The following is a 15,201-nucleotide window of genomic DNA, read 5'->3' on the forward strand; positions in this document are numbered from 1 at the left end:
ACACAGACGGATCCTGGACATGGGCTTCAAATGTCGTATTCCTCTTGTCAAGCCGCTCCTGAACAACAAACAAGGTCAGAAGCGTCTTACCTGGGCTAAAGAAAAACAGACCTGGTCTGTTGCTCACTGGTCCAAAGTCCTCTTTTCTGATGAGAGCAACTTTTGCATCTCATTTGGAAACCAAGGACCCAGAGTCTGGAGGAAGAATGGAGAGGCACACACTGCAAGATGCTTGAAGTCCAGTGTGAAGTTTCCACAGTCTGTGTTGATTTGGGGAGCCATGTCATCTGGTGGTGTTGGTCCACTGTGCTTCATTAAGTCCAGGGTCAACGCAGCGTCTACCAGGAGATTTTGGAGCACTTCATGCTTCCTTCTGCAGACGAGCTTTATGGGGATGCTGACTTCATTTTCCAGCAGGACTTGGCACCTGCCCACACTGCCAAAAGCACCAAAACCTGGTTCAATGACCGTGGGATTACTGTGCTTGATTGGCCAGCAAACTCGTCTGACCTGAACCCCATAGAGAATCTATGGGGCATTGCCAAGAGAAAGATGAGAGACATGAGACCGAACAATGCAGAAGAGCTGAAGGCCGCTATTGAAGCATCCTAGTCTTCCATAACACCTCAGCAGTGCCACATGCTGATAGCTTCCATGCCACACCGTATTGAGGCAGTAATTGCTGCAAAAGGGGCCCAAACCAAGTAATGAGTACATATGCATGCTTATACTTTTCAGAGGTCCGATATTGTTCTATGTACACTCCTTGTTTTATTGATTGCATGTAATATTCTAATTTTCTGAGATTGTGGATTTGGGGTTTTCATGAGCTGTACGCCATAATCATCACAATTATGACAAATCACGGCTTGAACTATCTTGCTTTGCATGTAATGAGTCTATCTCATATATTAGCTTCCCCTTTTAAGTTGTATTACTGAAATAAATGAACTTTTGCACGATATTCTAATTTTTTGTTTCACCTGTATAATCACAAATTCAAATCAAGGAAAACAATTTGGCAAATGGTAATTTAGTTGTTGGTAGATAATTAGCAGGGCAATCATTGGACAATTTACAATTTCATCCTTTCTGTGACTGAATATATTTATGCTAGATGGTGTAAAAACATTTATATTTCTTACCTCCCACAACTTGCCTCAGATAAACATACATAGACACAAACAGGGTTTCTCTGGAAAGTAACTTTTCATTATTTTGCAAGTTATATTTTATTAGCCAAGCTGTCATGAAATACAAGGCTACTTTACAAAGAAGGCAAGAAGAAACTTCCAAATTACCTTGTGTGGAAAGCTGTGTTGCTTGAGTAATCAGGGAACTTATATTAAAAGATGGTCCAGCAGTGAGAATTTTATGAAGAATAGACTGCAGAGAAGCTTGTGTCACAGCAGCTGTAAGAACTAATATACAAATAAAGATTCCCTAAACTGAAGCTAGTTAGCATTTTGTACTCTCCTTCTGAAAGTTTCAGTGTGAATGACATTAGTAGTTTCTTCTTGAAAATGTTGGATTGGTCTCTCAAGCCAGTAATAGATAAGTTGCTCTGCTTCTCCCTCCTGTTATCTTCACAATAGCATAGTATCATCTACCTCACTACTCTTTGTTATTCCCAAGATCTAGGCTCCTGAGAGAGCAACATCATTACAATTGTTACTGGGACTCATTACAGTTTCCAGAAGGATGCAAATACAGGAAGTCCATGGTTAATGGCCACTCATTCAGTGACCACTCAAAGTTACAACAGCACTGAACAAGTGGTATTTATGACCAGTCCTTGAATTTGTGGCCATTGCAGCACCCCTATGGTTATGTGACTGCAATTCAGGCACTTGGCAACTGATGTACAAATATGATGGTTGCAGCGTTCCACAGTCACATGATAGCAATACCACTTAAGAGTTATATACAGCTTCATACTGCTTTACAGCCCTCTAAGCAATTTACAGAGTCAGTATATTGCCCCCAACAATCTGGGTCCATATTTTACCAACCTGGGAAGGCTGGAAGGCTGAGTTAACCTTGAGCCGTTCAGAATCAAACTCCTGGAGTGAGCAGTGAGCTAGCCTGCAATACTGCATTCTAACCATTCTAACCATGATTTCCAGTTGCAGCACTCACTGCCAGCTTCCAACAAGCAGTCAATGGGAAAGTCGGCAGGAAGTTGCAAGTTACAGTCATGTGAAGTTGCATTTAACAGTGCATGATTCACTTAATTACCACAACTAGAACTGCTGTCGTAAGTCAATGCAGTTGCCTTGTTTTTTTGCTTTACAACCACATTGCTCAGTCAAAGAATTTCTGGTCCAAATTATGGTTAACTGAGGACTACCTGTATCTGTACTCAGAAATAAGCCCTACTGAATACAATGGAATTCACTCCCAAGTAAATGAGTATAACTGCAATCTCCTGATTTATGAAATGAAAATATTGGTATCAAATTTTCATTATTTAAAATTTTATTTCATGACCAAGTTTTCTATTAAACTAATTTCAAATGACCTACTGTATAAAGAAAATGTACAGATTTTATAATTCAAAGTTAAAAAACAAGACCTGGTTTTAGCAAAGACAGTAGATCCACACATCAAAGACATGAGGTTCCTAACCCAACTTCAGTGAAGGAATAGGGTATTTGTAAAGAGAGAAAGTAATACATAAGTAGTATTTCCACACTTCCTGATTCTACTTTACAAATGCTTCTCTCTGGACTATTTTAAAGTGATATGCTCTCAGTCATTCTCTGAGTGCAAAAGTCAGTTAACAAAATGATCCCAGCACCTCCCCAATGAGGAAAAAACATTTGGGGATCGTTTTAGTTTGGAAGAAAGGTGACTAAAGAGAATACAATAAAGGTGTATAAAATCACTAAAAAGTCAATAAAATGTACAGGATGGATTTTTTTCTCATAAGAAACTAGGACTGGTTCATCTAATGACACTGAGGTTATGCAAAACTGGCAAAATAATGTGCAGCACAATATATTAATCTAAAGAATTCCTTAATATATTTGGTGAGGGTTACTAGTTTGGATGGCTTTAAAAAGATATTAGTTCATGGAGGACAGGCCTAACAAGAACCTAATTTTGAAGATATGGTTAGCAAATGTGAGAAGCAAAACAGTAGCTATGAATAGAACCTTGGCTATTTTTATGTTCTAAGATGGAACATTATGTCTTTAAGAGGGAAAGAACAAAAAGAGGTGTTTTCTGTAAGACAATTGAGAGTAGAATTCAACTTTTAAGTTTCTGTTCCCTTTCCCACAATTCCTGTGCAAATACTGGGTTCAACACCTGTTGCCAGACATTACATAGCACTATCTTAATACAGAATATAATTAACCAAAAATTGTCTTTTACAAACTTCTTACAATATATTCAATTTTTAATACTGTATCCTCTTAGAAAAGTAAAATTTCCCAATCAATATATTTCAATAATTAAAAAACTCAACCTACCTTCATTTATTTTGGATACATCTATGCTAGAATTATTAAGCTGCAAGGTGGCTTGAAGAGCAGGTAGTAACTGTCGAAGGAGATTGGGGTCCTGAAGTAATGGAGGAATTGGTGATTGTGAGACAGGTGAAACAGGGACAGTAGAAGCAGATGAAGCTGGTGCAGAAAGTAGGTTTAATCCAGAAACACATGGTGTAGAAGTTGTACATGAGTGGGATAGAGACTTGTCCATAGACAAAGATTCTGAAAATGAAAAAAAAAGTTGCTTTTTCCAAAAAAACCACTGCTCTCACCTACCATACATCAGTTAGAGGAAGGCTGGAAATTGAATCTCGACCCTTTCATAAGGTATGGGGAGATGGGTTTTAAGGAAATAAAGTTGCTTCCGTGAAATATGACCTCCTGTCACCATTTCTGTTTCTTCTGCTCCTCATCTGAACACTATGAAAGGAAATAATGCTCTGGGGAGACAAGGTGTATAAAAATATTTTGAAAGATTATCAGTTTTCCTTCTGCTTATTCTAAAATGATTATATAACTGAACAAAGAGAATGCTATAGAGTAAAATTCAACATAAAACATACATCGGATGACAGCAAATTATACGAGCAGAAAGCAGTAATAAGCAACATCCATAGACAAAATCAACTGATTCAGAATAAAAGTTTGATAAGATAATATCAAAGTTTTCAGAATACATAAAAATATGAACAAATCTTTATTTTATTCAGTGACTCTTTCGCCTGTTACAAAAATTTATAAACTTCTTGGTTTTACTCATATAAGTTGGAATGTCAGACACAAGAAACAAGGAACAGGAGTAGAGTTCAAAGCACTAAAAGTTTATTTCATGCTACCTATACTCAAGAATCTAATCTACTAATGGTCAAGTCAAATTGGCGCTAGACAGACACACAACAGAAATCATGGGGGGTGGATTAGGTCTCTTGTGGAAACATAGTGACTCCAAACTGTTTTGCTTGACCCTGCCCTCGGGCTCCGTCTGATCATCTCCTACATTGCTCCCCACTCCAACCTGGTCCCCTCCCTCCTCCATGGCCTCTTTGAAGCTGTTCTCCCCCCTACTGCAAAGTTTCTTCAAAGTTGGAGTTCTCCTGGGAACTTGGCAAGGGCGGGAGGGAAGCAGTCTCAAAGGAATCTTCCTTCCTCACTTATGAAGCAGCTGGTGAGCCAGGTGGCAGTTGCTGAAACACAGAAACAGCATTAGAAGGTCCCTCCCCTGTCCAGGAGTTGAAGGCAAGAGGTGGAAGGCCCATCATAACCAAGTGTCCCACCCCCCGGAGTGATCCAGAGAGGCTGGTTAACTCCTTCATCAGGTGGTACAGAGCGGAGGTCTGGAAGCTTGGGTGGTCGTAATTTCTCAGGGAAGGATAGGTGAAACTGGTGAACTAAATCCGGCGCATGAACATACCATTGAGTTTTCCCAGGAGCGATCAGCAACAGGGTAGCCTTTCCAATGAATCAAATACTAAATTTCTTTGCCTCTGTGTATAGAGTCCAAGATTTCCTCCACCTCGTATTGTTTCTCTCTCCACAGAGACTGGTGGCGGGGGCTGTGGGGAGGGGGGTACTGGCATTGCAGAGTGCTGGGGGCGCATCCTTAAACAGCAAAGATTGATGAAAAACCGGATGCACTTTCATAGAGGGAGGCAATTGGAGATGGAAGGTGATGGGACTGATCTGTCAGAGAACCTTGAATGGCCTAACCAATTTAGCGTCTAGTTTCTTGGAAAGTTTTGAGAATGCTAAAAACTTGGTAGAGAGCCAGACCTTGTCCCCTACTGCTATTGGTGCCCCCTCTCATCAGTGGGCATCCACAGCCTTCTTGTAAGACTGCTATGCTTGGTCGAGCTGCTGCTCCAATAAGGCTTGGGTAGTGAGCTGCTCCTGTAAGAAGTCAACATCTCCTAGGACGGAGGAGTCTTGTACGGGGTGATTTGGCAACTTTCAGGTGTGCGCCATACAGTTTGAAAGGGTGTCATTGAAATCAATGTGCGGAGACAGTTAATATAAGGAAATTCTGCTGGGGAAACAATGATGGCCAGTTGTCTTGGCTGTAGGTACAATAACATCTCAAATATTGTTGGAGCAACTGGTTAGTTGTCTCTGTTTCACCATTTGTGGCTGGGTGGTGGGCAGGAGATAGGGTGACTTGGTCATTCAAAAGCTGGAATAGTGCCTTCCAAAATTTGGATTGGAACTGTGAGCCTCTGTCTGAAAGCAGTGTTGACACCATTCCATGATAGCAAAATACGTGGTCTAGGAAAAGCTGGGCTGTTTTTTGGCATTGGGTAAGCCCTTGCAGGGTATGAAATGAGCTGTCTTGGTGAAAAGATCTACCACCACCAAAATGGCTGTGAAGCCTTGGATGGGGAGTAAATCAATATGAAGTCGAGAGAGACTGTATGCCATTGCCAGGGGTGTGTGGGGAGGGGTTGCAAGAGTTTTGCTGGCTTCTGGTGGAGGGGCTTGGCCTTTCTGCATGTGTGGCAAGATGCCACGTAGTCCTTGATGTCTGCTGATATCTTAGGCCACCCAGTTTCAATGTTCTGTGCAGTTTTGAACACTCCCCTATGCCCCTGCTGACTAATTCTCGTGGCAAAGTTGAAAAACCTCTTCCCTGCAAAGGAGGGGGGACTACTACTTTGCCTTTGTGCTTCAAAGCTCTTCCCTCCACTGCAAATAGGGATACAGTACCTGCTGAGGCTTCCTTGAGGTCATCCATTCAGGCCCAGGAGAAGTGGTCCAGATTTCTGTGCCTTCATTTTGGTGGACAAGTCCTGGTGTGGGTGGGTTGCCTGCAACCTCAGTGGGTGGTGAGTGTGGTGGTAGCCAGAAATAGGAAGGCTATAAAATTGTTGTGGCCAGTAGAGCATGTTGAGTTTGAGAGAAAGAACATCTGGCATCAAGTTCTTTGCACCTGGGACATATTGGATGTAAAAATTGAAGTGTGAGAATTGACTCTAATATGTCTGGGGGAAAGTGGCTTGGTCTGTTGCAGGATATGTAGATTCTTACAGTCTGTGTTGACCTCTATGGGAAAACACATGCCTTCCATGAAGTGTCTCCATTTTGGGAAGACAGATTTTACCTCCAAGTGCTCCGTGTTAAAAATGTCATAGTTCCATTCTGGGGTAGTCAAAGCTCTTGAGAAGAAAGCACAGGGCAACAGGTATTTGTCCTCCTCACCTTCTTGTTGAAAGACCACTGATGGCTGCATCTGAAGCATCCGTTTGAACTACAAATCTCTTTGGTGGGTCCGGATGCGGAAATAAGGCTTGGCAGGCAAAATGCTGCTTTAATTCCTCAAATGCAGTCTGGTGTGTGTGGATCCAAGCAAATTTAATTCTTTTTGTCAGGTGGGTAAGTGGTTTGACCTTGTGAGTGAACGTGGGAATAATTCTTCTGTACAAGTTAACAAAGCCCAGGAAACTGAATGTCTTTGGCTGTGCATGGGGCTTGCCAGTCCAGCACTGCTCTGATTTTCTGGAAATCCATCTGGATACTGGTTGTGGGGATATGGTACCCCAAAATGTCTGTTTCAAATCAAAGCCACATTTTTCTGGTTTGGCAAAGAGATGGTTGTCTCTTAAACTAATGAGGACTGTCTGGATGTGTTCTATGTGCAGGGATTTCTCAGAATAAATCAGAATCTCTTCCAGGTAAAATACTACAAATTTATCAAGGAGATCAGAGAAAACTTGGTTCATATGTTTGGAAAACACTGCCCATGTTTACTAACCCTAACAGGATGACAGTGTATTCAAATTTGCCATACCTGGTGTTGAAGGCAGTTAAGTATTTGTGGTTCTCTTTAATCCTAATGAGATTGTAGAGGTCCAATCTAGAGAAAATGCATGCCTTTTGCAGTCTATTTAAAAGATCTGGAATTAATGGCAGCGGATAGTGGTTTCTGACTGTCAATGAGTTTAGCACTTTGTAGTTGTGAACTACAGAAAGGGAGGGGGGCACCCCACTTTCACTTGATGCACTTGAATCGTGTTTCTTGGGAACAAAAGTCTGGAGCTGAGGCTGGTGAACCAATATCCACTACTCTAAGGGTAGAAGAGCACACCTGAATTAACAATCTGGCTTTGAAAAGTTCTGTACCACTTAAGATTCCAATACTCATGCCAGGTAGATGAAAAATAACAAGACTGATGTGCCTCCATGCACAGCGGAGATGATGCTGTGGTGAAGACCATTGGCCAGGCGTTAAGGCTGGGTCAACAGCGCTGCTCAGAATAAGGAGAGGCCAGGAGACTGCCTAATTGCACTAAAAAAGGCTACTCCTCACGAGAAAGCCCACAAGATCCAAAGAGGTTCTGTGGGCTCTTTGTGAGTCTTGAGCGTCAGGGACTGTGGGAGACATAGCGAGCTCACAATCGTAGAGCCTGTAAAAGGACACTGGGTTTGGACAAATATTTATTTCTAAGTTAAAGAGAGATCTTCAATGCAGCATAGCAATCAAAGTACCTGGTGAGTGATCCTTCATCCCAGATTAAAGATAAGAGCAAAGGAACAATTTAAAGGATTGAAAACTAAAAGCAAAAAGCTTGCAAGAGTTTAAATTTAAAAAGTTTAAAATGGGCTGATAGGACAGTTGAATTTTGATTTACTGATTTTAAAATATCTTTAAAACAAGTAAAAAGTTAATATATGGTACATCTCCATAGTAAAGAGTTTGATTTGAACTAATTGGGGGTAACAATTGACAGCTATGCAAAACAAAACATATGGGAAAGTTGGTAAGATCATCTGACTGCAGAACTAGGGTGAGCTGAATGAGGCTAAAGACTTAACATTTAGAGAAAGGAGGGGGAAGTCCCTCTTTTACTTTTATTCCACCTTTCTGAACTGAAACAGCTATTGGAAAAGTAGTAAAACTTACAGTGACAGAAAAAGTATTATACTTGTGGTATTCCAAAGGATCTTTGAGGAATTGGGAAAGAATGTTACAGCTAAAATAGCACCAATAACTGCCTGTGTGATTGCACCATTTAGAAGAGATAAGAGATGAAGAGTAAGTTTGAAGACTCTGCAGAACTAAGTGGAGAGGTGGAATAAATTAAGGTCAAGGTAGAAATTTTTGAAAATAAAATAGAAACAATAAAAAGAGGAAATACAAATATTAGGAGATGAAAAATTAAGCAGTTAATGGATTACTACTGGATTTACAAGAGAAAGAATATTGAGACCAAGAGTAATTCTAGAACTTGGTGAAAATAGTAGGAGAGGGCTGTTGAAGTCTTAAAATTAGGATGGGAAGAAATGGGTGGAAATCAGATTCTATAACAACTTAATGCCAAGTTAAGGATTAATAATGCCAGAATGCTATGCAAGAGAAAGGAATAGAAAATAGCAATAGCACTTAGACTTATATACTACTTCATAGTGCTTTACAAACCTCTCTAAGCGGTTTACAGAGTCAGCATATTGCCCCCAACAATCTGGGTCCTCATTTTACCGACTACGGAAGGATGGAAGGCTGAGTCAACCTTGAGCCAGTCAGAATCAAACTCTAGGCAGTGAACAGTAAGTTAGCCTGCAATACTGCATTCTAACCACTTTGCCACATCTTGTTTGATCACTGATAATACAATAAGTACTTTTACAAAATACTGGAAATCTTTTATGGACTTCTCACTGAAAATGAATAGAACCAAGTTAATGATTTTTGGATTTACCAAATGAAAAGGGTTGCACATAGGAAGATATTTATGTGATGCAATTTCAAAGGGAAATGTCAGACATGAACAACCAGACCCACACATGGAGTTTATACTAGCTACTTTATTGTTCTCTGCCTATAATACAGGAATCTTCCCAGACTGGCACCTTTCATCTGAGAAAGATTAGATACGGCTCAAAAGATATTGGGGTGGTGGAGGTCAGACCTTGCCCTCTTGTGTTTACATAAGTGTGTCCAGGCTAATTCCCCACTTGAGCCCTCCTCCTGATGGGGACAGTTGCTCTCCAACATCACCCCCTCCCTCTTCCAAGTCATCTCACAAGGAACTTGGGAGGGGTGGGAGTGAAGCCAATTCAAAGAACTCCTCTTCCCCCAAATCTGAAGAATCCGCTGTACGAGATGACGTTTTGCAAAACATCTACATAATTTAGATTCTTCCCCCCTCTCGCTTGGGAAATGACCAGAAATGGATCGATCACCATGCACCCCTCTGGAGGGTACCCCTCTGGAGTGTTCCCCTCTGCCAGGTTAACCCCTTCATTTACAGGTTCCCCACTAGGTTCCAGTACCAGGCAGGGAGTTGGGAATTTGGATGGCCTGGGCTGGTCTGGGAAATGCTGGTGGAATTGCCACATCAAGTCAGGAACATATATGTATCTGGCATTTTCCTAGGAACAGTCTGACTCTCAGTAGCCCCACCAAGGGTTATGTACTGCAGGCATTTGCCCCTTCTCTTAAGAGTTTCTGCAACTTAGTACTTCTCACCTTTCACAATTGGTGGTGGCAGCAGGTGCCGCGAATGTAAAGGGCTAGAAAGGGCTACCATGACCAGCAATGAATGATGAAAAACTAGGTAAACATTCATGGAGGGTGGCAATTGCAAATGAAAGGCCATAGCATTAATCTGCTTGAGAACCTTAAAAGGCCCCACAAACTTTGCATCAAGCTTCTTAGAGGGAAGAAACCAGGAATTTGGCAGATAGCCACACTTTGTCCCCTTAAGCAATTGGCAGTCCTTCCTGTGGATGGGAATCTGTAGACCTCATGTGAGACAGTTTAGCATGGTCTAGCTGCTGTTTCAAGAGGGCCTAGGTTGTCAGCTGTTCTTGTAAATAATCCACTACTCCTGGGACAGTGCTCTTCTATGGCACAGCCAGCAGCACCCTAGGGTGTCTGCCATAAAATACCTGAAAGGGGGTCATAGAAATTGATCTGCAGAGTGCATTACTGTAAAAAAGAACTGTGTGAAGGTGATCAGTGAGGGCCAGTTATCCCATCTGTAGGTACAGTAACATCTCAAACACTGCTACATCAGGTTTTCTCAGCCTCACCATTAGTTGCAGGGTGGTGGGCAGATGACTGGGAGACCTGGACCCTCAAAAGATAAAACAGTGCTTTCCAAAACATGGAGGTAGATTGACTGCCACTGATAAAAAGTCTTGAAACCATGCCTCTATAGAAAACGACATGGTCCGGACATGCGGGAAGGACGGTCTCCTGGCCATCCGGTCTTTCTTCCTTGGAGGACCCTGAAAAGGGTTGAAAGTTGCCTTGGAGGGGCGAACACCGTGAGGAGGCCCTCCCTGTGATCGCGGAAGGGTGGCAGCCCTCCGTTTGATCCGGAGCAGCTCCTCTGGCCCAAAGAAGAGATCGGCCATCAACATGGCCGATCATTAAGCCGTTCCCTGCTGAAAGCCAAAATCACCATCAAGCACAACGAAGCAATCTGGAGGATTTGGCTGAGACCTTACCTTTCTTATTTCCCCAATTACTTTCCTGTGGGACTCTTCTGAAAATCTCCTCCCCCTCTCTTAAAAGATCGACGACTGCTTACTTGGGGAACCAAAATTTTAAAGCCTCAAAAGAAATCAAATGACTAAGCTAAATAATCAAGCAACCTTATTTGTACTTCTGGAATTTTGGGGGCACTAAAAAGTTCTTATTTCTGCAGGGACCTACTACCCTGTTTACTGCTTAAGCTGTGAAAGAAGGGGAAAAGAAAAAAATGGATTAATTGGATAAAAGCCTCATATTAGTCTGGGAAAAGATTTTACATTCTATTGATGACATCTTGTGGCGAAACATGGTATAGCAAGTAAACCTTTTCTTTATTTTGAGATCTGGCTGTAACACAGATTTGTCCTTGACATTATCTTTAAAGATTGTTCTGTACCAGCCTGCTACCGGCCTTGCAGAAAGGCAACCCCTGTACAAACGGCAGAGGCTGGAAAACGTCTGAGGCTGGAAAACGTCTGCCAAGTTTAATTCACAAACAAACAACAGAACATGAAACAAGATATCGGAACTTTGAACCTCAAATGGAGCGGTTGCTTTCAGCAACCAGCCCTTCCCCAAACACTCCCTTTATTAGAGTTCAGGGCGTGGCCTCCCTGTGCCTCCTTCCGAGGAGTCCCACAGCCTTTCTCTGCTTGCTCCTGCTTGACTGCCTCCTGCGTCGGGCGTCCTTGAACAGGGCCAGCTGTGGGTCATCATCATCCGCACTGTCGGGCTCGCGCAGCTGAGAAGAGGGGCCTGGCTGGGGGCTCTGCGAAGCCTCCAAGCCATCATCAGCAAGTTCGTCTTCAACACCCTCCTCCTCCCCCTCGTCTGAGTCATCCGAGTCATCCGACCCGGCTGCCGGACCCACAGGCTGACCCTGAATCACAACAAAGATAAGAATTGGGAACACCTAGCACCGAAAACAACCTTTAGGAATAGTGGAGGCGGACATTCACTGACTCTTATCAAAATAGCGTCCACTAAAGACCTATCTGTAAACATCAAAGTAATGGAGGAATATATTCCACCACTTGACTATAAACTTATACTTGAAACAATCCTGGCAATGACTGAACAAATGAAAGCCAGACTGAAAGACAAATCTGACAGCTTAAATCTACCAAATGAAACTTTGACTTTAAATGATGAATTGACAACCCAAAAACTAACAGAAGAGGAGGAAATCAACAACAAAATAGGGGACTCTAAAGAACAACAAGTACAATCTACTGAGAGCCTTGATGCCCAAACTTCGATTCCAACTATAAAACCTACAATTCAACAAACAACAGAAGCTGAAGAAAGCAATACTAAGATTGAGGATGCCAAAGGCCTTCAAATACAGTACATTAAGAATCTAACCAACCAAACAATAACTATAACACCGGACATGACCTCTTACCTAACCCAGATGGGATTGGAAGAAGAAGACCAGACTGAATTAATTACAACTATACTACGCCAGACATGGAGATTTGATCTATTACAGCGACAATTCAATGATTATAAAGGAGTCGCTCTCTTTGAAAAATTGACAACTGGATGGTGTCCGTGGATTCAAACAACGTGCGTAGGAAGAAAGGGAGACACATTTGAGAAGTTAAAGGCAATGATATGGAAGCCTGCCTGGCGCAAAAAGAAAGCTAGAGTTAGATTTTAAAAATGGTTTTTTTTCTTAATGTTGGGATTTGTAATAATAAAGCTTAAAATCTCTTTTAATGGGCCAAGGGGAACTGTTAAAAGATATAAACTGATTTTATATTTAGGACCTAGATTTCTAAGGGAATGAAAATTACCTACTAGAACATAACTTGGAATGATATTATAGAACTTGGAATGACACAACAAAAGATACTTTGTTAATCATTGATGAATTACAAAGGTGACAAATAGAGTATGTATTTGAAATAAAACAAGAATGCACTTAAATGAACAATGTACGTATTTCAGATATGATAATTACTATATAATGAAATAGGGGAAATGTGGGTTACCCGAAAATTAAGGTTTTTTTTAGATACTATAGGCTAATTTGGAGCAGTGTATTGAAATTAGATAAAACTTAGAAACAGGATGTGGATAAGTATATGTGAAAATGTATTGATAATTGCTCTAATTAACTGTGTCACAACCAGAAATGTATTAATTTGATTTTGATATTGTGACTAAGGGAATTGGAGAGGGAATTTTTGTTGACGTACCCTGAGCTATGTACAAAAAGATGTTATTGGACTTTTGACTATCCAATCACCACATTGCTTCATAAATATTTGGATGTAAAATTAGAAAATTAATAAAACTTGTAAAAAAAAGAAAGAAAAAGACATGGTCCAAAACAGTTGAGCTGTTTCTTTGCAGTGGGGAACCCTGCAAGGGATGAAATGTGCCATTTTGATAAAAAGATCCACTACTACCAATATGGAAGCATAGCCTTGGACTGGACATAAATCAGTAATAAAATCCAAACCTTTTGATTTTATGACAGCATTCAGTCTTTTGGGGTAGCAGCCTAACAGCATGGCAAATCTTGCCTTGGGAATCTTTGCCTACTCTTCCTTGCAAAAGCACTCCAAATCTGTCAGATTGCAAGAGTATCTCCTGTGCACAACCCTCTTCAGGTCACCCCACAGATTTTGAAGTGGATTCAGGGCCAGGCTCTGGCTGGGCCATTCCAAAACTTTGATCTTCTTCTGGTGAAGCCACTTTTTTGTTGATTTGGAGACATGCTTTAGGTCATTGTCATGCTGAAGGGTGAAATTCCTCTTCATCTTCATTTTAGCAGAAGGCCTGAAGGTTTTTGTGCTAAAATGGACTGATACTTGGAAATGTTCATAATTCCATCCACCTTCACTAAAGCCACAATTCCAGCTAAAGAAAAACAGCCCCAAACCATTATGCTGCCACCATGCTGTACTTTTGGTGATGCTCAGTGTTCTATTACACCAAACATACTTTTGGGAAATATGCCCACAAAGTTCAACCTTGGTCTCATCAGACCATAACACATTTTCCCACATACTTTTGCCAGACTTGATGTAGGTTTTTGCAAAATGTAGCCAGGCTTGGATGTTTTGCTTTGTAAGAAAAGGCTTCTGTCTTGCCACCCTACCCCACAGCCCAGACCTTTGAAAAATACAGGAGATTGTTGTCACATGTAGTACACAACCCCAATACTTGCCCAAAATTCCTGCAGCTCCTTTAATGTTGGCAGCCTCAGACTAATTTTTTTCTTACTTTTTCATCAATTTTGGAAGGACATCCAGTTCTTGGTAATGACACTGTTGTGCCATTACTTCTCTACTTGTTGATGACTTTCTTCACTATATTCCATGGTATATCCAATGACTTGGAAATGTCTTTGTACCCTTCTCCTGACTGATAACCTTCCAACAATGCGATCTCTTTGATGCTTTGTAAGCTCTTTGCAGACCATGGCTTTTGCTGTAAGAAGCAACTGAGTAAGTCAGAAAAATCCTACTAGCACAGCTGAACTTTATATGGGCTTGATCAGTCACTTTAATTGATGACAGGTGTGTACTACTATTTAACATAGTTTGGATGTGATTGGTTAATTCTGAACACAGTCACCTCCCTACTTATAAGAGGCTGTGTAGTTATGCAACTATGTTATTTTAAGTTTTTATTGTTATTTTTTCCCTAAAGATTTCAGCTTGCTTTTGAGTTGTACAGCTTATATATATTAAAGGTGGAAAAAATTCTGAAGGGATTTATGTTGGTCTGATTTTTTTTACATCTCAAAAACCTTGCAGTGTAACAGGGGTGTGTAGACTTTTTATATCCTCTATAGCTCCTCACTTTTGGGTTAGGACAAAAAGTAAAAAGAAAAATTACAGCCTCAGAAGATAAAGTATTCCAGATTTTCAGCTTATATTCATTGTTATTTAATTAATAATTCCTACTTGTAATGATATATATGACAAAGTGAATTAAACTGTATCATGGAAGATTCTATTGTCAAAAAGACTTTCTTAATTTAACTGTTTTGTTGCCCTTAGAGCAGACATGTCAAACTTGCAACGTCATGTGACATCGCGCAACATATTGGGAGAGTTTTGCCATTGCTGGCAATGGGGTGGGCGCGGTTTCCGGATGATGTGTCCGGCCCATGGGCCGGCAGTTTGACACCCCTGCCTTAGAGCATGGATGTCAAACTAAATTGTGTCACGTGACATATCGTGATTTTTTTTTGCGTTTGTGGAGCCAGTGTGAGCA

The 15,201-nt window shown here is 41.1% G+C and overlaps 1 protein-coding gene across 2 annotated transcripts in view; it reads right to left on the reverse strand.

Moving 5' to 3' along the window:
• Nucleotides 1-15,201, reverse strand: part of LOC308676587 (WW domain-containing adapter protein with coiled-coil-like) — a 138,554-nt gene that overhangs the window by 50,802 nt on the left and 72,551 nt on the right. For both annotated transcript variants that reach the window (XM_081342466.1, XM_081342467.1), the window contains 2 exons: nucleotides 3,477-3,719; nucleotides 1,302-1,421 (listed from right to left, as the gene is read on the reverse strand). In XM_081342466.1, the coding sequence (XP_081198592.1) occupies nucleotides 1,302-1,421; nucleotides 3,477-3,719 (363 nt within the window). The remainder of the gene's footprint in view (nucleotides 1-1,301; nucleotides 1,422-3,476; nucleotides 3,720-15,201) is intronic.

The sequence above is a fragment of the Vipera berus genome (genome assembly GCF_964194415.1).
Source record: "Vipera berus genome assembly, chromosome: W".
Classification (NCBI taxonomy): Eukaryota; Metazoa; Chordata; class Lepidosauria; order Squamata; family Viperidae; genus Vipera; species Vipera berus.